The sequence below is a fragment of the Xenopus tropicalis genome, chromosome 10, assembly GCF_000004195.4.
Source record: "Xenopus tropicalis strain Nigerian chromosome 10, UCB_Xtro_10.0, whole genome shotgun sequence".
NCBI classification, from domain to species: Eukaryota; Metazoa; Chordata; class Amphibia; order Anura; family Pipidae; genus Xenopus; species Xenopus tropicalis.
This window is the reverse complement of record NC_030686.2, coordinates 13,006,528-13,033,300: the sequence shown is the minus strand read 5'-3', so window position 1 is coordinate 13,033,300 and position 26,773 is coordinate 13,006,528. Positions and strand designations below refer to the sequence as shown.

At 40.0% G+C, this 26,773-nt stretch overlaps 1 protein-coding gene across 1 annotated transcript in view; it reads right to left on the bottom strand.

Moving 5' to 3' along the window:
* Nucleotides 1–16,873, bottom strand: part of uqcc1 (ubiquinol-cytochrome c reductase complex assembly factor 1) — a 74,128-nt gene extending 57,255 nt beyond the window's left edge. Inside the window, 2 exon segments of the mRNA NM_203977.1 lie at nucleotides 4,254–4,349; nucleotides 16,837–16,873. Of these exon segments, the coding sequence (NP_989308.1) occupies nucleotides 4,254–4,349; nucleotides 16,837–16,860 (120 nt within the window). The 5' untranslated portion in view covers nucleotides 16,861–16,873.
* Nucleotides 16,874–26,773: the final 9,900 nt, after the last annotated feature.

Sequence of the window (26,773 nt, the reverse complement as noted above, 5' to 3'; positions counted from 1 at the left end):
AACAGCGAATTCCAATCAACTAGCAAAAGTATCCTGTGAACCAAAGGCCTTGTGCATTTAGGCTCCGCTATGCAGCTTTGCATCTCTGAAGCCAGATTTCTTTACTGTCTGTGGTTTGCCTATAGAAGAGAATGTCTCCAAAAGGAATAGCAGGGAGCTGATCCCACAATAGAAGACTGTTCCGCTGCTATGTACCGTGTTCGGGCACTTGCCAGTAAAACTTCCAGTATCAAAACAATCTCTGTGGGTACCAAGGCTCTCACTACACAGCAACCCATGATATATAGGTCATCGTCTTCCTTCTGGGCCGCTGGCGCCGGGCCTTCCTGTGTCATAGCGCTGGCAGCGACGCTTCTCGCCATGCCGCGTGCTTTCCACGGTTATATGCCTTTTCTGCATTACACTCCTGCACTTTTGGAGATATTTGACATTACTAACATAGGATAATTCTATAAACAACGGCATTGGAATTTCCTCTAAAATAATTTCAATGCTGAGATTTTGCAGCTGACTTTACAGTGATTTATGAAACATATTTCTTACTATTTATGTACTTTTGCCTGATTAAGTGTCATTTGAAAAACATCTGGGGATCATTGAGGTATTATGCCACGAACAGACTTCCACTAGGATCTTAGTTAGTGTTGGATAATAAACACAGCTGTGGATCTTTATGCCATTCCCCCATGCTTTCATTTGTACCAGAACATATGTAAGTAAAGTGCTTGAAATGTCAGATTTATGAAGATGTTGGAGACATAATGAAAACGGCCAGTTAATAACTGTATAATCATCTGTGCAATTGTAGGGTTAAAATGACAGTCTGTACCCCCAATGTGTCCTGGCCATGTCCAGCTACACCCATATCAGCCCCCTGCCCACTTTGCAGTAAGTCCTGTTCATGTTAGAGTACAAAATCGTGACTGTCCCAACTAAACCAGGATCAGTAGGAGTTATAGATAATGTAAAAAAGCTCCAGGTATAGGATCCAATATATGGAAACCTGTTATCCAGAACGCTCCCATAGACTCCACTGTAATCAAAAAAATCACATTTTTAAAAATGATTTCCTTTTTCTCTGTAATAATAAAACAGTACCTGTACTTGATCCCAACTAAGATATAATTACCCCTTATTGGGGGCAGAACAGCCCTATTGGGTTTATTTCATGTTTAAATGATTTCCTTTTCTCTGTAATAATAAAACAGTACCTGTACTTGATCCCAACTAAGATATAATTATCCCTTATTGGGGGCAGAACAGCCCTATTGGGTTTATTTAATGGTTAAATTATTCCCTTTTCTCTGTAATAATAAAACAGTACCTGTACTTGATCCCAACTAAGATATAATTACCCCTTATTGGGACAGAACAGCCCTATTGGGTTTATTTCATGGTTAAATGATTCCCTTTTCTCTGTAATAATAAAACAGTACCTGTACTTGATCCCAACTAAGATATAATTACCCCTTATTGGAGGCAAAACAATCCTATTGGATTTATGTAATGTTTAAATGATTTTTAGCAGACTTAAGGTAGAGAGATCCAAAGTACAGAAAAAACCCTTATCCAGGTACTGAGCATTCTGGATCACAGGTCTATACTTGTATAAACTTTACACCAGCTCTAGTATTTATAGCAACCAATCAGAAGGTAACATTTGCAGACCACCTTCTTAAACCAAACTTGCCATTGGTTGATAGGGATTGCTAAAAGGGTTAGTTAACTGATTTACTTACAGGGAAACTATTTTAAAAATGAAAAATGAATATAAAGTTCATCTCACTGAAATAAGAAACTTTCTAAACATAGTCAATTAAAAATTCAGCATCATTTCTGAGATAACCAAGTTAATCTTCGAGTGCAGATTTTGATTGACAGGTAGGTTGAATACATCACTTTAGGGGGTGTGCCCTTTACTAGCAGATGTGTTAGAACTATCTCAAATAACTGACTACAGCACAAACAAAATCTAACATATTAACTGACTCTGGCACAAATCCTGAATGTAGATAGAGAATATTTCTGATGCTTTTAAAAGAGTGAGCTCTAATGCATTGTCTAGGCAAATGGAGCACCCCCCACAAAGGATATATTAGACCTGTCAATCAAAATCTGACTCCAACTCCTGCAGAAAGTAGGAATGAAGAAAGACATATTGCTGAGAGAGATAGTGCAGAGTAACTTTATTGATTTAGAAACAGTAAATAATATTTAGCTGAAGTACAGAAAGTTTTGCATTTTAGTACTGGGGGTCATTTATAAACACTGGCCAAATTGGCACCTGGGCAGTAACCCATAGCAAATAATCATTAGATTTTTTTTCAGCCAGCCGCAGGTAGAACAAAGAAAGTAAACTTCTGATTACTTGTCATGGGTTACTGCCCAGGTGCAAATTTGCCCAGTGTTAAAAAAATCACACCCAGTGAGATGAGCCTTATTTTAAATATTCAATTTATGCATTAGTTCCCCTTTAAATCTCACTTGATCTGTTTTAAATGTGTTTACAGTTTACGTGATACCAAAAAGGTCAGGCTACCCTGACAAAGCTTTCTATCTATGATGCCAGTTCCTGCATGCTGTCTGTAAGCTGTGGAGAACAATTTGTAACATGAATGTTTAGTCCCTCCTCCCCCGCCAGAATTTCAAATGATGCAGAAAGAACTACTTTGCAGATGGATTTTTGCATATAAAAATGGTATTTATTCATACTTTTTTTAAGGAACAGATTACAGTAAAAAGTATATTAGGGGTTTCTGTCAGAGTTCCCCTTTAAAGCAGCCATTTTGAAATCAGACAAAAACAAGTGAGGGTCATTTATCAACACTGGACAAATTTGCCCATGGGCAGTAACCCATAGCAACCAATCAAATTGCTGCACTCATTGTTCTACCTGCAGCTGGCTAAAAAAAAGCCAATCGTTGATTGGTTGCTATGGGTTACTGCCCAAGGGCAAATTTGCCCAGTGTTGATGAACTGATGTGAAATATAGGAGGATGATTACAATAAATAAACAGCATACCCCCAAATAGCTACAGTCTGGATAATATACAAACCAGCACAAGCTACTTTCCCCCACGTTTATGAAAATAAGGTTTTTCTTAGGATTTCATTTTTAGAAACCTCACTTAAAGATCGTGGTATCTATGATGTTTAAGGAATATTACAGTGGAAAAATGACTGACCTTTAAATGGCAAATATTTTGTTCAGTTTCTGCTGCTAAGTAACCAACGTCACAGTTAATACTTGCAGTTTTCAGTAATCGCCCATGCAGTAATCTCCTTTTAGGAACAGCAAGTGCCGTGTTTTATATTTATAGGCAAAATATGGGTATATATCGTCACTAGTGACTAGTAGTAAAGGGGAACTAAAGCCCCAAAAATAATCTTTGCATTGTAATAGAGCTGCTTTACAAGTCTGGTGGTGTCACTCATACATAGCAGACAGTCCATTTAGTAGGTTTTCCACTATCTGTCTGGTTGTTGCTAGGGTTGCCACCTTTTTTTCTCTAGAATACAGGACTTCGGGTTTGGGGGGGCGGACAGTGACATCACTTGGGGGGGGTGATGACATCACAGGGTTGGGAAATAGGCAGTACCCTGTAGTCGAAGAGATGAGGAGCGCTGAATAGGAAGAGGGGACGGGGCTTCATGCTGTACCAGGAAGAAGAGGAAAGGAGCTGGACATTTCAACTTATAAATTAGAAACTAGATCAGACTTGAATGCAGGGACTAAAAGGGTTTACTTCTTCTTTAAAGGAACAGTAACACCAAAAAATGAAAGTGTATAAAAGTAATTACAATATTATGTACTGTTGCCCTGCACTGGTACAACTGGTGTGTTTGCCTCAAAAAGACTACTATAGTTTATATAAGTAAGCTGCTGTGTAGCCATGGGGGCAGCCATTCAAAGGAGAAAAGACACAGGTTACTTAGCAGATAACAGATAAACCTCCATTATATGGGGCTTATCTACTAGTTATCTGCTATGTAACCTGTGCCTTTTCTCCTTTCTTCCAGCTTGAATGGCTGCCCCCATGGCTACACAGCAGCTTATTTATATAAACTATAGTGGTCTTTCTGAGGCAAACACACCAGTTGTAGCAATGCAGGGCAACAGTATATTATATTGTAATTACTTTTATACACTTTCATTTTTTGGTATTACTGTTCCTTTAAGAATACAGGGAAGACACAAGTATTTGTGTGCTAGACATGCAACCATCTGAACAACAGACAGCATACACACTTACCTGGCCTGTGCTGTACCGTGCTGCCCTGCAATGTATGGGCACAAAGCTGCTCTGGGGTAATGCACTGCATGCTGCTATCGGTGTGTTTATTCTCATCTGAAGGGTGTAAGAAAACAGACAGGAAACAGATTACTAATAAATCATTTCACATTGTTTGGTAAGGCTGGAACAAATGCACTGAACTAAAATAGTTACAATAGAACATTCTCCAAAAGCTATTCCAATTTTTTAGTGAATTATTAGAAACATTTATTGAGAATTTTTTTTTTGAAAAACTGCCCTAAATACAGGCAAGGGACCTGTTATCCAGAATGCTTGAGACCTTAATCCTACTAAAAAATAATTGAAACATTAATCAAACCCATTAGAACTGTTTTGGCTCCATTAAGGATCTATTATAGCTTAGTTACCATTAATACTGTTTTATTATTACATTATTACTTCAGAGAAAAAGAAAAATACTTTTTAAAATTACAATTATTTTCTTATAATGGAGTCTATGGGAGATGGGTCTTCCCATAATTTGGAACTTTCTGGATAACGGGTTTCTGGATATACTTGTATATGATATATCATTCCTATTTCTTGGGTGAATATGATCATCTATGCCATTCACATAAGTATAGACCCTACAGTGCCAAGTAAGAAAAAACAGTATGGATTAAAACAGCTGATCTCCATATATCTATATAATATATTGCTCACATAAGGGTCCCTATGGCAAAACAGTCTAATACCCACAATTTCTATTAAATATATATGTCTGATTGGTGGCCTATCAATTTCAGAATTGCCAAGTGCCCAGGGACCGAACTTGCTTTTGAAATTTAGAAACTTGGTTTCTAAATGTGACCAACTGCATCGAACGTAACTATTGGACTATAACTGCATAGTCTTGGGAAACACAAATGCACTGTTATAGATAGAACCATTAAACTTGGAATATCTGCTAGGTGAGGCAATTTATGACCCCATAAGGCTCAATGCTCAAATGGAACCAAGGCTCAGTGACAGTGTCCAAATTTATGGCCACCCTAAAGGTGGCCATACACGTAGCAATTTCGATCTTTTGTGCGCCCATTGGTCACACGAAAGATCGTTCCCACCCTCCACTGACTTTCAGGGCTGAATCTTCAGATATGGAGGAAGAAACAATAGGAATTCTACCTTCTTCTGCTGATTCAGCCCTGAACGTAGATTTTGCTTGGGCTCCTTCAATGGCGCCCAATCAAAATCTTTTAATCTGGCCGATCGACGAGTTGACTGATATCCGCAGCCTTTTGTGATATCGGTCGCCTCATTGAGCCGCCATACACGCACCGAATATCGTACAAAACAAGGTTTCGTACGATATTATTGGTGCATGTATGGCCAGCTTAAGGACAATTCAGGACAGATATCTGTCCAATTTTATCAAGCAGATTTGAAAACTTTGTTGGGCAAGGTACTGGGCCCCACAGGAAAATGTATAAGGCACAAACACTCAAATCTTTGAGAAACATGAAACAGCAGCACATTCATGGGGCCCTACAGCAGCCACTGGGCCTGGTGTTTCTTGGGATATACCATAAATGTGCATATAATTATAATGGTGACACAGTTAGGTAGCCATGTCACACATAAAAGAAAGGATCATCGTCTGAGTTTGTCTTCAATGGGTTGTGTAAGCAGCCCTTTCCCCTGCAAGCTGACCAAGTACCAACCCTACGGCAAAAAGCCACGCACCTGGAACGCGTCCATTTTAGAAATAAATCGACTGCAGCAAAAATGATGAGGATTTAATGTTGTTTCACACTGTTGCTTTCAAAAAAATGTTATTCTGAAGACTGAAATGGGACAACACCTTTAAACAGGTTAATCTGGAAACTTTACGCGTAGTAAAGCCCGACTATACCTATTATTGATGGCATTTCTCATGGTACATTTCAGGTATGAAAAAAAAAAAGTAAATAGCATTTAAATGAACCGAGGAGCCTGTTTTTATTTAAATGATGTATGGACTTGCCATTATAAAGACAGTCTGAAACATGTACTAAGCAAGGAAAGCAGCTGCCTGCTGCCCCTAAAGCCGTAGTACTATATCGGCCATACAAGCCACAGTTAGATGGGTTTGGGTTTGCTGCTTAGCCTATTACAGTGCTGGTCAGTGTAGTGACTAAGAAACTAGCAAAGAAAAAACATATATATACTGGTATTAATGGGGATAAAAGCCCAATGGTTTAGTCATGCCAGCATAATGGACATGCTGAAAAACAACCCAAAAGAAGATATAAGTGTACTTAAAGGAACAGTAACACCAAAAAATTAAAGTGTATAAAAATAATTAATATATTATATACTATTGCTCTGCACTGGTAAAAGTTGTGTGTTTTCTTCATAAACACTACTGCAGTTTATATAAATACCCTGCTGTGTAGCCATGGGGGCAGCCATTTTAATTGAAAAAAGGAGAAAAGGCACAGGTTACTAAGCAGATAAAAGATAAGTAGCAGATTCCCATTGTATTCTACACAGTTTATCTGGTATCTTCTTATGTAACCTGTGCCCTTTCTCCTTTTTTCAATTTAAATGGCTGCCCCCATGGCTACACAGCAGCTATTTCTATTAACTATAGTAGTCTTTCTGAAGCAAACACACAACTTTTACCAGTGCAGGGCAACAGTACATTATATTTTAATTATTTTAAACCATTTTTATTTTTTAGTGTTACTGTTCCTTTAAAGGGGGGCAAAGTCAGGACCTGGTATAACTGGTATACTACTGTAGGGTTTAGGAGCTTTTACTAGCCAATAACCATATCAGGCTTCTAGTATATCTACCTTCTTCACTATTTCCTCCTAACTTTTTAAAACTAAGGGGCGTATTTATTAACATTGGACACAAACATCGCTGGTGATGTAGCCCATAGCAACCAATCAGCAATTAGATTAGAACAGTCACCTACACGTTAGAGATCAAAAGCAAAGATATGATTGGTTGCTATGGGCAACATCACCTTTGATGTTTGCATCCAATGATAATTAATACGCCCCCAAGTGTCAGCAGTCTACAAGCTTCCTCCTGCAACATCTTGTTCCTTGATCATTAAGCTTCTCACTGTGGTCCAGCCTCCTTGTGATTACTGACTCCATTGTTCCTGAGCCCATGCCTGCCACCTACCCTGATCTGTGGTCAGTTAATCATACTCTACTTCTGCCTGCCACCTACCCTGATCTCTGGACAGTTAATCGTACTCTACTTCTGCATGACACCTACCCTGATCTGTGGCTAGTTCATTGTACTCTACTTCTGCCTGCCACCTACCCTGATCTCTGGACAGTTAATCGTACTCTACTTCTGCATGACACCTACCCTGATCTGTGGCTAGTTCATTGTACTCTACTTCTGCCTGCCACCTACCCTGATCTGTGGCTAGTTCATTGTACTCTACTTCTGCCTGCCACCTACCCTGATCTGTGGCTAGTTCATTGTACTCTACTTCTGCCTGCCACCGACCCTGATCTGTGGCCAGTTCATTGTACTCTACTTCTGCCTGCCACCTACCCTGATCTCTGGCCAGTTCATTGTACTCTACTTCTGCCTGCCACCTACCCTGATCTCTGGCCAGTTAATCGTACTCTACTTCTGCATGAAACCTACCCTGATCTGTGGCTAGTTCATTGTACTCTACTTCTGCCTGCCACCTACCCTGATCTGTGGCTAGTTCATTGTACTCTACTTCTGCCTGCCACCTACCCTGATCTGTGGCCAGTTCATCATACTCTACTTCTGCCTGCCACCTACCCTGATCTCTGGCCAGTTAATCATACTCTACTTCTGCCTGCCACCTACCCTGATCTCTGGCCAGTTAATCATACTCTACTTCTGCCTGACACCTACCCTGATCTCTGGCCAGTTCATTGTACTCTACTTCTGCCTGCCACCTACCCTGATCTGTGGCCAGTTCATTAAACTCTACCTCTGTCATTGCTCTGGCATCTGGCTTGAATTCAGACTTAGCTTCGGTCTGTTACCCACTTATAAGTTTAGACTACTCCATCCTCATCAGAAGACTGTTCAAGGAGCTGTTTACCAGTGTTACCCAGCAAAAAGACTCCGGTTTACTTATACTTAGTCCATTGCCCTTAACATAGTCCCAATTAAATTGTGCCAAAAAAAGCAGAAATACATATACTAAACCAATACGCAAAGGGTCCAAACCACAAATATTAGGGAGTCGAAGCAGAAACAGGGGATGTATCAGTTCCAACTTTTTTTTGGTGTCCTGCATTTTGTACATTGCATTGTGTTTTGAAATTATTGTTACAATCCAGGTGCTCTTGGTTCTTGGGTGATTTTGATGCATTTAGTTTGCATGGTTGCACCTTCAGTCTAGTAATGTCTAACTAACACAAACAGGATATTTTAGCTCAGGTAGCAAAACATGCAAGCCATAAGCAGGCTAATGGAAGAGTTTATTGGCAAAGGCTGGACCGCATTAGAAACTAGTATGAATACTCTGTGGAATTTGGTCAGTCCATGCTTGCTGTTCCCTAAGTCTTCTGCATTCCATTCTGTATCAAGATCAGGTAATCCTTACAGTGCTGAAAAATACCTCCGAGTCATGAGCATATGTTCTATAGGCTGGGATAAAACAAAGGATTTCATACATACCCATAGCATTTGAAATGAATAACAATTTGGCATATGCTTGAGATTTGCTGTCTATTATTAAAGGAGTAGGAGTGAGAGGAATGTCCAGCATTTTGTTAATGGAATACTGTCATGGGAAAACATGTTTTTTTTTTTCAAAATGCATCAGTTAATAGAGAAGAATCCTGCATTGAAATCCATTTTTCAAAAAAGCAAACAGATTTTTTCATATTTAATTTTGAAATTTCACACGGCCATATTCCTTATTTCCCAGGGTGCCAAAGCCATGTGACCAGTGCTGGGCTGCCGGGGCACTGGGAAAAAACCCGGTGTGCCCCGATCCGATCCCCGCAGGGCCCTCCACCGATCCTCTGGTTTCATTTATAAAGGCCACAGTGGGGGCCATTGGGGGTGCAGAGGCCCCTGAAGCAGAAGCCCCGGTGGGCCCTGCAGCCACCCCAGTTCAACCCTGTGTGCTCAGTCACACTTTACTGCTGCGCTTCAAGTTGGAGTGATATCCCCCCCCCCCTCAGCAGCCAATCAGCAGAACAATGGGAAGGGAGCAAGATAGCAGCTCCCAGTAGGTATCAAATTAGCACTCAATAGTAAGAAATCCAAGGGAGTAGGAGAAACAATAGGTTAGCTGAAAGCAGTTCTAATGTGTAGTGCTGGCTCCTTCGGAAAGCTCAGACTCAGGCACAATGCACTGAGATGGCACCTACACACCAATATTACAGCTAAAAATGTGTGAATTAGAGTGAATTATTTACTATGTAAACAGTGTAATATAGAAATAAACAAATACATGAGGCTTTCCCTTTATGTCACACCCTATGGCTGTGCTTGTTCCTATATTGCCTTTAGTAGTCTGCTAGATTCCTACCCTCTATGATGCCTTGACCTTTCTCTTTGTAGAGCATTCCGACTGAAGTCATAAATAAGAATTATGTAAGGCTCCACTTGAGACAGCAGATTTTGGTTGCCTTTCATTAAGCAACAGATACATGATATCGGCAAAGCTCGTTTTTAGCAGTACTGGATAAAAATAACTGATATTTTGAAATGAATTCTTAAACTTCTTGTTAAGAGTTAAGGTCCTGGGCACATGAGTACTGATGTTAAAATTAGTTTATGTATGTATTATAAAATGGCAATTTATTATTATTTGTCTACACCCATTTGTTGTGCAAATGGGTGTAGACATTAAACATACAGAACAACCAATAATCAATACAAGAGGGCCCTGCTCAAAAGAGCTTACATTTGTTTTTTAAAAACAAAGTTTACACTTCTCCAGAGCTGTCAACCCCCCCCCCCCCGATATTGTTGGGAGTTACCCGATTTTGACCCTCTGCCCCCAGTCTTCCGTCATTACACCCAATTCTCCTGGTTTTACAGACTCTGTGGCAATTTTCCCATCACCCATGCGCAATAAGAATGAGGGATATTCAGAGGCTTCAGAAGCGTAAGTGCGTATGCACAGTGACATCACTTCCTGCTATGCGCATGTGCAGTGACATCACTTCCGGTGATGTCACAGGGGATGCAAAGTGTGTCACAGTGCAACCGGGTTGACAGCTTTGCTTCTCCAGTTGACTTCTTGGCATATCCGCAGGTTTTAGGCTGTGAGATTTTAATTTTTTTAGTTTGATTTAAAGAGTGTTTTAAAGAGTAAGTGGATACAAATACAGGTATGGGGCCTATTATCCAGAATGCTCGGGACCTGAGGTTTTCCAGATAAGGGATCTTTCCATAATCTCCATAACTTAAGTCTGTTATAAATCATTTAAATATTAAATAAACCCAATAGGACTGTTCTGCCCCCCAATAAGGGGTAATTATATCTTAGTTGGGATCAAGTACAGGTACTGTTTTATTATTACAGAGAAAAGGGAATCATTTAACCATTAAATAAACCCAATAGGGCTGTTCTGCCCCCAATAAGGGGTAATTATATCTTAGTTGGGATCAAGTACAGGTACTGTTTTATTATTACAGAGAAAAGGGAATCATTTAACCATTAAATAAACCCAATAGGGCTGTTCTGCCCCCAATAAGGGGTAATTATATCTTAGTTGGGATCAAGTACAGGTACTGTTTTATTATTACAGAGAAAAGGGAATCATTTAACCATTAAATAAACCCAATAGGACTGTTCTGCCCCCAATAAGGGGTAACTATATCTTAGTTGGGATCAAGTACAGGTACTGTTTTATTATTACAGAGAAAAGGGAATCATTTAACCATGAAATAAACCCAATAGGACTGTTCTGCCCCCAATAAGGGGTAACTATATCTTAGTTGGGATCAAGTACAGGTACTGTTTTATTATTACAGAGAAAAGGGAAATAATTTTTAAAAATTAGAATTATTTGCTTATAATGGAGTTTATGGGAGATGGCCTTTCCGTAATTTGGCACTTTCTGGATAACGGATTTCCAGATAAAGGGATCCCACACCTCTACTAGACCTAACAGTTTGCATATACAAACATTTTACTAGAATTGATTCCCTGTTGCATTTGGACACTGTTGAGCCCTGCTCTCGAGAGCCTACAATGTAAGCTCTCGCTTAGTATCTTTCAGAAGCTGTTTGTCTCCTAAAAACCAAGCAACCTTCTGATCCGGAGTAGGGGAAAAACTCCACATTGCTTATTAGCAATGTAAACAGAGCATCTGCATAGCTACATATTTTGTAAATAAGTCTTCATTGAGGGCAAAGGTTGCCAGAAGAGACACCATGAGGCAGATTTATATAAAATTTTGTATAACGTAGAGAATAATATTAAGACAATTTGAAATTGGTCTTCATTTTTATTATTTGTTTTTTCAGTTATTTTACTTTTTGTTCAGCAGCTCTCCAATTTGGCGTTTCAGCAGCTATCTGGTTGCTAGTGTCCAAATTACCTCAATAACCAGGATGTGGTTTGAATGAGAGACTGATATATGGATAGGAGAGGTCCTGAATAGAAAAATAAGTAATAAAAAGTAGCAATAACAATAAAATTGTAGCCTCACAGAGGCTGCTGGGGTCAATGGAAATTTGAAATTGAAAGCTGGAAAGAGTCAGAAAAAGAAGGCAAATAATTTAAAATCTATAATAATCTGCTCTGCAGCAATTGGGGCGGCCCCCAGTTGGAACCCTGGAGATAGTGCCTAGTTTGGAGATGGTGGTAGCTTTAGAGCAGGGATGGCCATAACGTTGATCACGGTCCACCAGTCGGTCCCCCGTGGACTTCTGGTAGACCACGTCTAACCATGAAATGCAGAAGTGTGGCGCTTTTATTGGGTATGCGTACGTATGCTGCTTCGCGTACGTACGCTGGGAGAAGCCAAAGTCGATCGGCGCGCAAAAGTCTGGGCACCCCTGCTATAGAGTACCTGTGCCAATAATTACAATACACAGCCATGCCCAACTATACCAGATACAGAAGGAGCGCATGTGGACTCAAGTACCTTTAACCAATGGGCTTTTTCAAGGAACGCTCTGCAGGAAAATTTGTGGCCCGAGAACTGAACTTGCTGTCGGAAATTACCCCTCTTATACATAATGTAAGCACCCAATTACTGTACAGTGCTGAGGAATATGTTGGCGCTTTATAAATACTTGTTAATATTAATACTAGTTATTGAAGCCTCAACTTTCTGATTAGTGTACAGGTATGGGATTCGAAACCTGTGAAAGAGCTGTCTATGAAGATTCTCATTCATCCAGGTCATGATATACAGTATCTAGAAGAATTAAGTCTAAAACAACTGGACTTTTCTGAGTTTTGTGACTGTACTACTATCAAGAGTTTAAATACCGGGGAATTCCCTACCAGTCATTTGAACTGAAGAAGCCACTCGGATGAGTGGTGAAACATTTTCAAGGAAAAAAACTCAGAAAAGTCCAGTTGTTTTAGACTTAATTCTTCTAGATACTGGGAAAGAGCTGCTTATTTTGTTAAAGTTCATTTTTTTACGTCATGAAGACAAAAGAAGGAAGAGGATCATTTGCTCATTTGCAGCTACCCCGGCCTGGTGCAGTTTTCTCCTAACAGGGGTAAAAGGGAAGAGATTAAAGTCACTGGGAAGGTGCCTAACTTTTGGCACCCCCCATTTTTTTTAACTTTCCTTCTCCTTTCTTAGGCCACTAAATGTAATATAAACTATCTATTAGTTAAGTATTCAGTCTGGGAGTATAGTTTTCCTTTAATACCCAGCTAGCAGGACAAGTCTGTACAGTACAACGGCTTTGTCAAATTATTGCCAGAAGCAACAAAGAGCCTTTTAAACACAGTATTCTTCCACATCCTTTCACCGTAGGAACGCTACTGACGTACGTGCAATGCAGCGTAGCACCACCTCCGATTATTCCCTGGATTCAGAGAAGCCACAATTCATCTTAACACTAACATGCAAATAAAAATCCAGTCTGTTTTGGGGTGACGCTCTACCAACGACCATGGAACATTTCCGTTTTATATGACGTGCGATGGCGGCGTGATCAAAGAAAATACCATGTTTATATTAAGTGCTGCGTTCATACCATATCCCCGAAAGTCTACTGAATTGCCTGATTTGTCTCTCAATTAGCACACGACCACTGTGCAGTTTAATTGCATGCACACGTGTGTATTCATACATACATACATACATACATGCAGGGGATTGGATCAAGAATCACAATAAGCTTGGGAAACTAAAACACCAACTTGGGGTTTTAACATTTTTTTTTTTTTACAGATTTTTTTGGCATGCCACTCTGTTACACTGTAATTGGGGGACCGTGCTTTTGAAGCTTGGCAAAAATGTCCTAGGGCCTATAGCCAAATACTCAGGGTCATGCAGGGTCACGTTCCACATGTCGCCAACTGATTTACAACTGTTGCAGTCTAATAGGCGGAGGGTTGGCCAAAAACTATTTGCTCCCATATCCCTGAGATCAATAAAGTACTGACTGTAAGTTAATTCTATTGTAATGCACTTCCTGGCCCTATATAAATAAATGAAAATTAGGAGGTGCTGTCAATACACACTAGGGGGCCCATTTATCAAAGTACAATCGAGTCCGAAAACTGTGCGTATTTTTTGCAATTTTTTCGTTAATTTGCGCAACAATTTGTGCGACAAAACCGTATTTGTCGCAACGAGTACGAAAGTTTCGGATTCATTCAAGCTTCAGTATCGTGACTTTCCTTGGGCCAGGTTGGAGCTGCAGAGTGCCATTGAGCACTATGGGAGACTTTCCTTGGGCCAAGTTGGAGCTGCAGAGTGCCATTGAGCCCTATGGGAGACTTTCCTTGGGCAGGGTTGGAGCTGCAGAGTGCCATTGAGTCCTATGGGAGACTTTCCTTGGGCCAGGTTGGAGCTGCAGAGTGCCATTGAGCCCTATGGGAGACTTTCCTTGGGCCAGGTTGGAGTTGCAGAGTGCCATTGAGCCCTATGGGAGACTTTCCTTGGGCCAGGTTGGAGCTGCAGAGTGCCATTGAGCCCTATGGGAGGCTTTCCTTGTACCGGGTTGGAGCTGCACAGTGCCATTGATCCCTATGTGAGACTTTCATTGGGCCAGGTTGCAGCTGCAGAGTGCCATTGAGCCCTATGGGAGACTTTCCTTGGGCCAGGTTGGAGCTGCAGAGTGCCATTGAGCCCTATGGGAGACTTTCCTTGGGCCGGGTTGGAGCTGCAGAGTGCCATTGAGCCCTATGGGAGACTTTCCTTGGGCCAGGTTGGAGCTGCAGAGTGCCATTGAGCCCTATGGGAGACTTTCCTTGGGCCGGGTTGGAGCTGCAGAGTGCCATTGAGCCCTATGGGTGACTTTCCTTGGGCCGGGTTGGAGCTACAGAGTGCCATTGAGCCCTATGGGAGACTTTCCTTGGGCCAGGTTGGAGCTGCAGGGTGCCATTGAGCCCCATGGGAGACTTTCCTTGGGCCGGGTTGGAGCTGCAGAGTGCCATTGAGTCCTATGGGAGGTTTCCAAAATCATGCACTGAAGGGTCAAAGTCAGAAAGGTTTTCCAGCCGTTTACGATCGTTCGGATATGAAAATTTTGTGACTATTGGATCGCCAATCGGAAAAGATCGTTTCAATGCGAAAATTCTGGAACTTTCGGATCATAAGTACGAAAAGAATTTATGACATTTGCAATCATCAGAAATGATCAGATTTTGTGATTCAGATTCGTACCTTAGTGAATTTGACCCACTAGGGCTTACTGACAATAGCAAGAGCTGTTGTGTTTGCACAAATTTCCCCATACCTAAATGAATCTTTAAATAGTTTTCACTGTTCCAAAGTCGTAACCCGGGTTTCTGAATGCTGCTGCCATCTTACTAAAGTAAGCGCCACTTCCCTTCACATTCAATGCAGTACTGCAGATGCGGGAACATAGCAGGGAAGAAATCTTTATTCGTCAGGCATGCGTGTGAAAATAATCGGCTACTGCACCTTAAGTCTGCCCAGGGCAGTGGGGCGGTAACTTCCTACTGAATGTCAGAAGAAATACTGGAATAACTTAGAGTTGTAAGTCCTACCAAAGAATGCCTTAATAGTAAAAGTCAGGTTTTTTTTTTTTTACCTTTTGTAGTCCTTCAGTCTAATGCTGTAATGTGATGATTTTACAACGTGCAAACAAAATTACCATACACCCCCGGGTACTTAGAGAGCTAGATACATTTTTACAATGGCCTCTGTTTCTGATATTCTTAGCAGGGCTGTGGAGTCGGAGTCGAAGGCAATTTTGGTTACCTGGAGTCGGAGTCGGCAAAAAATGAACCGACTCCTACTAAAAAAAACTTAAATGGGAATAAAAAAAAAATAAATAAAGCAAGTTAAAATGTCCCAATTCACAAACAGTCATAATTAATTACTTCTCTGCTATAAGAATAAAGCCCAATGCACGCAGTGCATAAACGAACATGTTGAGTGACCATGAAGCTTTTCATTGACTGTATGAATGTATAAAATACATTAGCGTATTAAAAACAGAGGAGTCGGAGTAGTGGAGTCGGAGTCGGAAATATCAGAAACTGAGGAGTTGGAGAATTTATCTACCGACTCCACAGCCCTGATTCTTAGACACTCTTTCATCAGGTATGGTACCTGATCATGAGATTACGATCTCAGCTTGGAAATTAAGTTATTTGAAGGTTCGTTAAGTGACGAAAATGGCAAGAAAATGCACTGGCGCTTTCACAAGATCACTATTTAAGGACTATTTGGATTTTCGACCCCCAGCTGCAGAACTACAAACCACTCAGCTGACAAAATACTCAAAATCATAACGTGTCACTTTATGATCCAACCATTTATCCTGAAAGATCCGAAAAACCTGTACAGGTATGGGATCTATTACCCACAATGCTCAAGACCCTGGTTTTCTGGATAAGGGATCCATAATATAGATCGCCATAAGGAAGGAAAAGTTAAAATAACTTAGGGCTGCAAAGTTGTCAGGCACCATAGTGGCTCTACTGTATATTAGCCATTGATATGACTACATTATTATTATTAACATTTATTTATAAAGCGCCAACATATTCCGCAGCGCTGTACAATAAGTAGGTTACATACATTGGACATACAGAGTAACATATAAAGCAACCAATAACCGATACAAGAGGGGAAGAGAGCCCTGCCCAAAAGAGCTTACAATCTACAAAAGTGCATACCTCCTTCTATACATTTATAGGAGTTTAATGGTACATTACAATATAGCAATATTATTCTCTGTATGCATCCCTTCATATACAGAACACTGTGACTTAGCAACACACAAGTTCAGAGCTGCTACAAATGAGTATAAAGGCACTATGATGACCCAGGGTCACCTTGTTCCATAATAAGCCATTCCATTCAAATCACTCAAGCCCCTTTCCAGGTGGGACAGACACAGCATGGACCATACCACTCACACACGCCCGCGGGGGGGGGGGAAGCACGGCGGATAAATACATCATTAATTTACTTACTCCTAATCTGACGAGTGCTGCCATAGTGACGCCGGAGTGTTACTCGCAGACGCGGAGCCTATCTCTTGCTCTCATGCTGTACGGAAGCACTTCCGATGGTTACAGCGTCACACATCCGCCTTTCTCTCAGACGAACGCTGTCAATAGTCCGCCATCTTGTGATTGGCAGCGGCGCTGTGACAAACAGCGTTCCGATTTTAGAGTGAAATGTTTCAGTTTAGTTAGGTGTCTCATACTGAGATACGGTGTTGAACACTGAACTGAAAATAAGATTGTCAATATATATATGATATAAAACTAATTTTCATTTTCAACGGGTTGTTAGGCAAGGCTTCCCTATTCAATATAGACATTTATAGGTCTACGGCTTGTTAGACTTAAGAATGGCTGTGTGCACATTCTTGGCTAGTATTGTTTTGTCCAGCTAACTTAGTCCTTTTTCAATTGGCAACAGTAGTTCCTGTGTAGAGAGAGCCCATGAATAACAACACCAAAGTCAGAAACAGCCAGGACTGCAATCTAGTCCAGTCTTCCTGGCCCCTAATTTAGGCCTCAAAATAGGCCCTGGCATTTCAAGTAGACAGAGACCCAAACACCCATTAAATAATAACATGTTGCTCCCAGTGGCTTCAAAGCAGGTGCTTATTTTTGAATTCCTGACTTGGAGGCAAGTTTTGATTAATAAAACCAGGTATACTGCCAAACAGAGCCTCCTATAGGCTGCCAGCCTGCATAGGAACTGCCAAATAGCCAAGCATAGCCCATATTTGGCACCCCCAGGACCTTTTTTATGCTTGTGTTGCTCCCTAACTCTTTTTACATTTGAATGTGGCTCACAGGTAAAAATGGATAGAAAACTGGCTACAGGATCGGGAACAGAGGGTGGTTGTTAATGGTACATTCTCTACTTGGAGTTAAGTCTCTCAGGGTTCTGTACTGGGTCCACTTTTATTTAACTTGTTCATTAATGATTTAGTGGAGGGCATTATAAGTAATGTATCAATGTTTGCAGATGACACACAACTCAAAATTTATTGCAGCCCAGTAGATTCTATCCATGATGTGGCATTCTTGTATTGGGAGCTCGACAAACTAGCAATCTGGGCGGCTAAGTGGCAGATGAGATTTAATGTGGATAAATGAAAGCCACTTATACTCTTAATGGGACCGCACTTGGCAAATCCATAATGGAGAAGGACTTTGAAGTCCTTGTAGACAATAAACTTGGCAAGCAAGAAGGAGAAGGACTTTGAAGTCCTTGTAGACAATAAACTTGGCAAGCAATGGCAGGACATAAACTGGTTAAGGGGATGGAAGATTTAAACTATGAGGTGAGACTGTCGAGGTTGAGGTTGTTTTCTCTGGAAAAGAGGCGCTTGCGAGGGGACATGATTACTCGGTACAAGTACATTAGAGGGGATTATAGGCAGATGGGGGATGTTCTTTTTTCCCATAAAAACAATCAACGCACCAGAGGTCACCCCTTTAGATTAGAGGAACGGAGCTTCCATTTGAAGCAGCGTAGGTGGTTTTTCACGGTGAGGGCAGTGAGGTTGTGGAATGCTCTTCCTAGTGATGTGGTAATGGCAGATTCTGTTAATGCCTTTAAGAGGGGCCTAGATGAGTTCTTGAACAATCAAAATATCCAAGGCTATTGTGATACTAATATCTACAGTTAGTACTAGTGGTTGTATTTATAGTTTATGTATGTGAGTGTATAGATTGGTAGGTGTGGGTTAGGTGTGCTGGGTTCACTTGGATGGGTTGAACTTGATGGACACTGGTCTTTTTTCAACCCTATGTAACTATGTAACTATAGATTCGCGAGAGGAGGGAGTTATTTTTGCACTTTACAGAGCACTGGTAAGGCCCCATCTGCAATATGCCATGCAGTGTTAGTCTCAAGTGCTCAAATGAGATATTGAGTTAGAGAGAGTACAGAGAAGGGCAGCTAAGTTGGTGAAGGATATGGAAAAGAGAAGAGGCGCTTATAACAGTGTATAAATATAAAAGGGATCATATAATAATCTCTCTAATGTTTTATTTACCAGTAGGTCCATCCAATTGACACAATGGCACCCATTCCGATTAGAAGAAAGGAGTTTACATCTAAATAGTCGGAAAATATTTTTTTACAGTGAGAGCTGTGAAGTTGTGGAATTCCCTCCCTGAATCACCTGTACCGGCTGATACATTAGATAGCTTCAAAGTTGGATGGCTTTTTAGCAAGTGAGGGACTACAGGGTTATGGGAGATAGCTCTTAGTACAAATTGTTCCAGGGACTGGTCCTATTGTCATCTTGGAGTCAGGAAGGAATTTCCCCCCCCTCTGTGACAAATTAGAGAGGCTTCAGATGGGGTTTTTTGCCTTCCTCTGGAACACGTAGCAAAAGGCAGGTTATATAGCCATCAAGGTTGAACTTGATAGATGTCTTTTTTCAACCAAACTTACTAAGTTACTATGTTGCTTTGTCAGGGCAGGCCTGTCCTAATTGCAAGGTAGCCCATTGCTGTGGAGCTGGGCTGTGACAGGGCAGGTAAAGGGGCACAGCCCAGAGCCAATGCAGAAGTTAATCTGCCCCTGCTAAGGGAAAAATAACTAAATTAAACTAGCATGAGTGACCTGGATCCACACCAAAGTACCATTTGTCAGGTCCAGACTATGAGTCAAAATAGGCCCTGGCATTTCCAGTACACAGAGGCCTAAACATCCCCCCGCCAGCCCAATAAATAGCACTGTCTATGGCATCTTACAGCAGCCCCTCTGGCATTTTCACGAATCCACAGGTCGCTAGTCGGGGCCTGCCTATTGTTTTGAGCTCTGATTGTCGTGGACCACCACCGGATACATGATCAGCTGAAACACTCAGAAGTGTTTGTAGTTTCCAGATTTCCTTGACCGCAGCCAAATTGGCTAATATGCATGATAAATTGCATGGCTCTTGACAAGATTGTATTTTTGGGTATATACAGCAGCAACGCTACAGTTTGAGAGGATTATATAGCTCATGTGGCATCTTTTTGTTGAAAATGTGATTAGTACAGGGATGTTTTAGTAGACATACTGCATTGCCTAGAACACTCCCAATGTGCCCGAGAAATTTCCTGGCCTCCTGGAAACCCATTCTATAAGTTTCTGGAATAACAAGGGGATTATTGAGATCTACATCAGTAATAGCAGCAAAATGAATATTTTTGCATGAATATTAGAATTTCCTTCCCATGATTAACAACCTGCTACTTGCCTTCCCTTAAGCGACCCCACTTGAAGTCTTTAAGATAGTTATGGAATGTCCTCTCACATTTACAACTTGAACAGTAATTTACAGATGTATAGTGTTTCAATGGCTATTTCAGTTCCTAAGCGTTTAAAGGTTAAAATATAATTTACTGCCCTTTTAAACAGTATGTGTATGTATATACTCACACAACTTGCCACGTAATGTCTAATTTAATCAGTTATATAGGTTTGTGAGGGTTATAGCACACAGGGAGATGTGTTACCCAAGCTAAATCTACGCTATCTACGAGCAAAAAATCACTTGAAAATACCTTAGCATTGGTGTCAGCGTGACTCACAACCGGTAAGGCATATGAATTGTGGAACTTCCAGAAAATGCAGGTCTTAAGAGCAACACTTTGTCATCTTTTATGCCTTGCAAGGATCAAATGCAATTATAACTTAAGCTGCTGTTTAATAACCAAATGGGAGAGTTCCTTATTACTCTAAGCATACTTTTTAAGGGCAATATTTGTTCTAGACTACTACCCATTAAAAATGAGCCTCATAATGTAACGATACCTGGTGGTCTAGTGGGGCGGCGGGCTCGCGCGCGCTTTGCTCTGCCTTTTAACGCGCATGCGCACTTGCGTTCTGTCGCTCGGCACGTGTGACGTCGTTTTGGCGCCAAATTCAAATATTTAAAGCGCTTACTGCCCTGTATTCCTTGCCCAACGTAGGTCTACTTCCTGTTAGTTCCTGGGTGTGTTCTATGTATTGTTTTGCCGTGTTCTGACTCCTGCCTGTCCCTGACTATTCCTGTATTGCTGCCTGAACTGATCTTTGCCCATTCTTCTGGATTCCGACTTTGTACCGTGCTGCCTGATCGTTGATGACCCCGGCCTGTTCCTGACTACTCCAAATTGTTCCTCTTCCTGAAAAACCTTCGGTTCCCTTGCCTGCTCAGAACTCTCTCCTTGGGTCTCTCACTATAAGTCCTGGTGACATCCGAGTAACGAAGGGCTTCTCCCGACGTGAAAGGCGGCTGTTATAGACAGAAGTGTGAGCCGAGGCCGAACCCTTGGTGCCTGTTCTTTGTTCTGGGATACTGATCGTGATACATATATAAAGTACCATACTATGAAATGTAGGTTGGAAAAATGCCTGAAATATTCCAATGTTATTAAAAGAAAAGGAAAGTCATTTTGGCATTTTACTGCCAATAGATTTGCCACATTAGTGCCACCTAGAAAGCTGTATTTATTCTGAATAAAACTTTATCATACCTGAGTAAAGAGCCCTAGAAGCTTTTTCTGATTGCAGCTGCCATTTTATCTTGGTGTTTATAGCTTCCTGTTTGCAGTCTAGCTGTTATAGCTCAGATCACACATTCCTAAGGGAGGGGGGAGTGAGTTTTATGAATTCTTATGGGAGGGGGGGCAGGAGAGAGGAGAGAACTGTGCAGACTCTGGCCATGGGAATTCAAGATTTTTCTGAGAGAGAAAGTCAGACACCCGAACAACATGTTCCCAAAAAAGGAGACAAAAAATCCTGTGTTTCTTTTGATAGAGGAGTGCAGTGTTTCTGTGAGTGGCTGTATTTACATAGACCTTTCTGATAAAGCTTTCTTAGTTTAAAGTGACCTTATATATTAGGACAACTTTCAGGGAAGGGCTTTCAAGAATCTTCAGTATGTATTAGCACCTTTCCAGCTGTCACTCTAATGCAGACAAGATCCCTTAAAATACTGTTACAAAGATATTAAATTACAGGTATGGGACCTGAGGACCTGGGGTCTTACAGATATGGAGTCTTTTCATAATTTGGATATCCGTACTTTAAGTTAACTTAAAATGCTATTTTTTTTTATATGTATCAAGTGTAAAAACAACGAAAAACACTAATACAAAATTACACCATCTAAAAGCTGTGAGGTCATGTAGTCAATGGGAGCCGTCCTGGGCAAATTGTAGCAATCTTTATTTAATTTGTGGTTTTAGAGGTTAATGTGTTTTTTTTCATTTGTAAGTACATAAAAATTGTTATGAAACTGTGGATTTTGAGGTTTTGGAATCTTGTTTGTATTTGTTCTGCATTTTTATTCCTTCATGCTTTTTATATTCAGAGCTTTTAATAAATAAGTCAATATTTGTGCTTTTTTTTCTGCTTCCCACTCTACTAAAAATCATTTAAACATTAAGCCCAATAGGATTGTTTTGCCTTCAATAAGGAGTAATTATATCTTAGTTGGGATCAAGTACAGGTACTGTTTTATTATTACAGAGAAAAGGGAATCATTTAACCATGAAATAAACCCAATAGGGCTGTTCTGCCCCAATAAGGGGTAATTATATCTTAGTTGGGATCAAGTACAGGTACTGTTTTATTATTACAGAGAAAAGGGAATCATTTAACCATTAAATAAACCCAATAGGGCTGTTCTGCCCCCAATAAGGGGTAATTATATCTTAGTTGGGATCAAGTACAGGTACTGTTTTATTATTACAGAGAAAAGGGAATCATTTAACCATTAAATAAACCCAATAGGGCTGTTCTGCCCCCAATAAGTGGTAATTATATCTTAGTTGGGATCAAGTACAGGTACTGTTTTATTATTACAGAGAAAAGGGAATCATTTAACCATTAAATAAACCCAATAGGGCTGTTCTGCCCCCAATAAGGGGTAATTATATCTTAGTTGGGATCAAGTACAGGTCCTGTTTTATTATTACAGAGAAAAGGGAATCATTTAACCATTGTATCGGTTATTGATTGCTTTATATGTTACTCTGTATGTCCAATGTATGTAACCCACTTATTGTACAGCGTTTCGGAATATGTTGGCGCTTTATAAATAAATGTTAATGTAAAAAATGTAATTAAATAAACCCAATAGGGCTGTTCTGCCCCCAATAAGGGGTAATTATATCTTAGTTGGGATCAAGTACAGGTACTGTTTTATTATTACAGAGAAAGGGGAATCATTTAACCATTAAATAAACCCAATAGGGCTTTTCTGCCCCCAATAAGGGGTAATTATAATCTTAGTTGGGATCAAGAACAATGTAGTTGATCCCAAGTACAAGGAACAATGTACTGGTAAATGACCTCCCTGTAACTTGGAGCTTTCTGGATAATGTGTTTCCTGATAAAGGATTGCATACTTGTATAACAGGCCTCTTTTTTTCTTAGGGTCTGTGACAATGGGGGAAATTCACAAAAATGCCAATAAATTGAAATGTTGTTTAAATGTCACAAAATTGAAATGTTGTTTAAATGTCACTTGTGCGCGACTAATTCACAGACAAATTTTCCGCCTAGCCATGCAGTTGGCTATTTCCTATATACGCTTTGGAACAAAAGGCAACATTTTAAATACAAACCCTTTGACCAGTATCATGGCCTTGCCCATAAATACGTTGATGATAAAAAAGTATTCATTGCATATGTAGGTGGGGGGGACATCTTATGCTCCATGGCAGCCTCTGAGGTCCTTAGCCCCTTGGAAGTTGTTTTTATAACCACATCACATATACAACTATAGCACATTGGGAATACAGCCATTCCTGTTTGGGGTGCTTTGAGAGGGTGAAAAATCAGTGGTTCTTAGTGACTTAAGTTGAAACGTACCCTAATTAGAGTCAGCTTTATATATTTTACAGGTGTTTAAAAGGGGGCTTGTTACCCTAAGAAATAATTCCAAATTGTTTTCTAATGTGTTAGTCAGGCAAAATAAACTTTACTTACACTATATAAAATATATAAATTATGTTTCCTTCAATCTTAGAATTAACAAATTTAGTGACAGTGACATCTAGGAAGTGCAAAATCGAAAAGTGAAAGTAACTGCCTGCCCCCCACTATGTCTCATAGAGGCAGGACAGGAAAGATATGATTGACATTAAGATTTTTAAATACCCTTATAATAGTCATGGATGTTTTAATAAAAAAAACATTTTGAAAAGCACAGTTCTACTTTAACTAGGTCCTATGGTGTGTAAGATTCCTGTAGAATAAGCAGGGCATGAAAGAACTTCTTGCTATAGCAAAAAAGATGCTAGTGTTTGTTATATAATGGTTTATCTGTCTGATGCTAAGGGAGCTGGTACATTTTCCAACCACAGAAATATACAAGCTAATGTTGTAAACGTCTAGTTATCTATAGCAACCAATAAGATGTTTGCTTTTGTTGTGCTACCTACACAAGACCAGTTAATGATAGCTGCTGATAGGTTGCTATAGGTTACTGCACATGGAGAACATTTTTCACCTGTTACATACGTTTTAAATGAATGGCGTGTGTGATCAAAGGCAGCAGTGACTAGAAGCAGAACCATATATGTTTAACATACATGTTTACATTTTGGGCAACACCAGAAGAACATTTGATTTACACCATGGGATGACGTACGATACACAAACCTATTCATTCCCCACAGGATCATTGTTAAAATCTGCTTTACCCAAATACAGAAATTTCAAAAAATGAAACCGTCATTTAGATTTAAGACACAATAATGAAAGGTCATCAATGACAACGCCACCGTACAAACACGGGCTTAACATAAATAAGAATGTTGAAATAAATTGGAGAAATGAAATATACTTAGAAACAAAATTGATTCAGAATGTAACATTTTCCAGCCTGTGGTTCTACTGTGTGTACGAATTGGCAAACTGCCTCATTCAAACATGTGAAATCTGTAAAAAGGTGCATTGTTAACTTTCTTCTTCCTAGACAGCAAAATTTAAATGTGCTGCCGAAATGTCTGCCAGAAGATAAAGAACTTTATAATGTGGTCAATGAAACTCAAGAGTAAAAGCAGAGCAAATGAGTGATGAGGTCAAACCTAGTGAAATAATGTTTCTGGTGAAGAAGAAACCATTATTTGTTCTCTCAAAGTATTATTGATATTGCTGCAAATTATCTTTTTTGCTGCGGGAGCAGATATTGAGAATTTCTAAATAGAAAAATGTCTTTGAAGCTTTGGTGATGGGTGAAAACGTTTTATCACCGGGTTTTCCATTCGAAATGCGTAGACTGGCAATGTCCCAGGCCAAACTCGCAGTTCCTGCTAAAGGTTTGTCTGTAGAGGCGAATTTATTGATTTAGAATGGTCTGAACTTTTTCCTTGTTTTTTTCTTGAAAGTATTTTATATAGCAAAGCGATGCTGACACCTAACAAGACTTGCTGTCTGTTTTCATATTTGTATACGAGAGTATACCACAGTCGGTTTTAATCTAATACCTTACATAGACTTTTATAGAAGCTCACCTTCTCGCCTAACGTAACATAGTAACATGGTAAGTTAGTTTGAAAAAAGACGTACGTCCATCACGTTCAACCATAATGCCTATATATAACCTGCCTAACTTTTAGTTGATTCAGAGGAAGGCAAAAACCCCATCTGAAGCCTCTCTAATTTGCTGCAGAGGGGAAAAAAATTCCTTCCTGTCTCCAAGATGGCAATCGGACCAGTCCCTGGATCAACTTGTACTAAGAGCTATCTCCCATAACCCTGTATTCCCTCACTTGCTAAGAAGCCATCCAGCCCCTTCTTAAAGCTATATAATGTATCAGCTATAGCTACCTGAGAGACCACAGCAATTAGTAAGATTAGCTTTACTAACAAGATCATATTCTGAGGTTGCTTTATGAGATAAAATGGAGATACTGGGTCATGCCATATTTAAACATTTTTCTGGCGTGCTTGAGGGGAAATATATAATTTGCTTTCAGCTTTCCAGTATCGAGTAGTAATAAGTTTAAAGCATCCACAGGACTTGCTTTAAAAACAAAACTGTGTTCAGTTCTAACTTTTACATAGTTAGATAATTCATTTTGGTTGAAAAGAAGTCCATCAAGTTCAACTGTTCCAAACGAACCCCAGTTAACATATATTTATACTGATCTATCAATACATTCTCAAATATAATCTATATATACTGTTACCTATGCCAAACTAACTGTGGATCTTAAGACCACAAGCTTGGCTCACCAAATTAGTGGGATATCTCTGCACTTTTTTCAGCTCATTATTGTCCTTAAGAACTCTGAGGTCTTACCAGAGATCTATAAAAAGGCAAAATTTTGTTTTCATCTCTTCAGATAATGCCCTCTTTATGCACTTTTTGCTTTAGTAGCAATTGAGTTACACTGCCTAAAGTTACACAGCTTGTTATCCACAAAAATCCCCAAATCCTTTTCAGTTAAGGAGACCCCAACACACTATCATTTTACCAAATTGCATAACCTTGCACTGATCAACATTGAACCCCATTTGCCAGTTTGCTGCCCAGTTCCCCAGTTTAGTCAAATCGCTCTGCACAGTGACAGCAACCTGCATGGAACTTGTTGCAAAAGTTAATATCATCAGCAAATATAGAGATAGTACTTGCAATGCTTGGTTTGCATTGAATACAGGTTTATTCATTTATATCCTTTTGCTAGTATTCCTTTTTCAGACTAATATAGTAGACTACCGAATAGATTCAGAAAATCGAACAACATTTCTTTATGAATCTAAATATAGTCATTGTTTTTTTGCCTGCTACTTGGACTTTTGATTTAAATCTGTCAGTGAAGTTAATTGTGTATATTTCCTCTTAGGTAACTGCAAGTAAAGATGGTGGTTGGACTGAGATAAAAGTACACTCTTTCCTCAGAGGAACAGGGAATAAAAAGCTTTCATACAATTGGCCGCCTAGTACCAAGT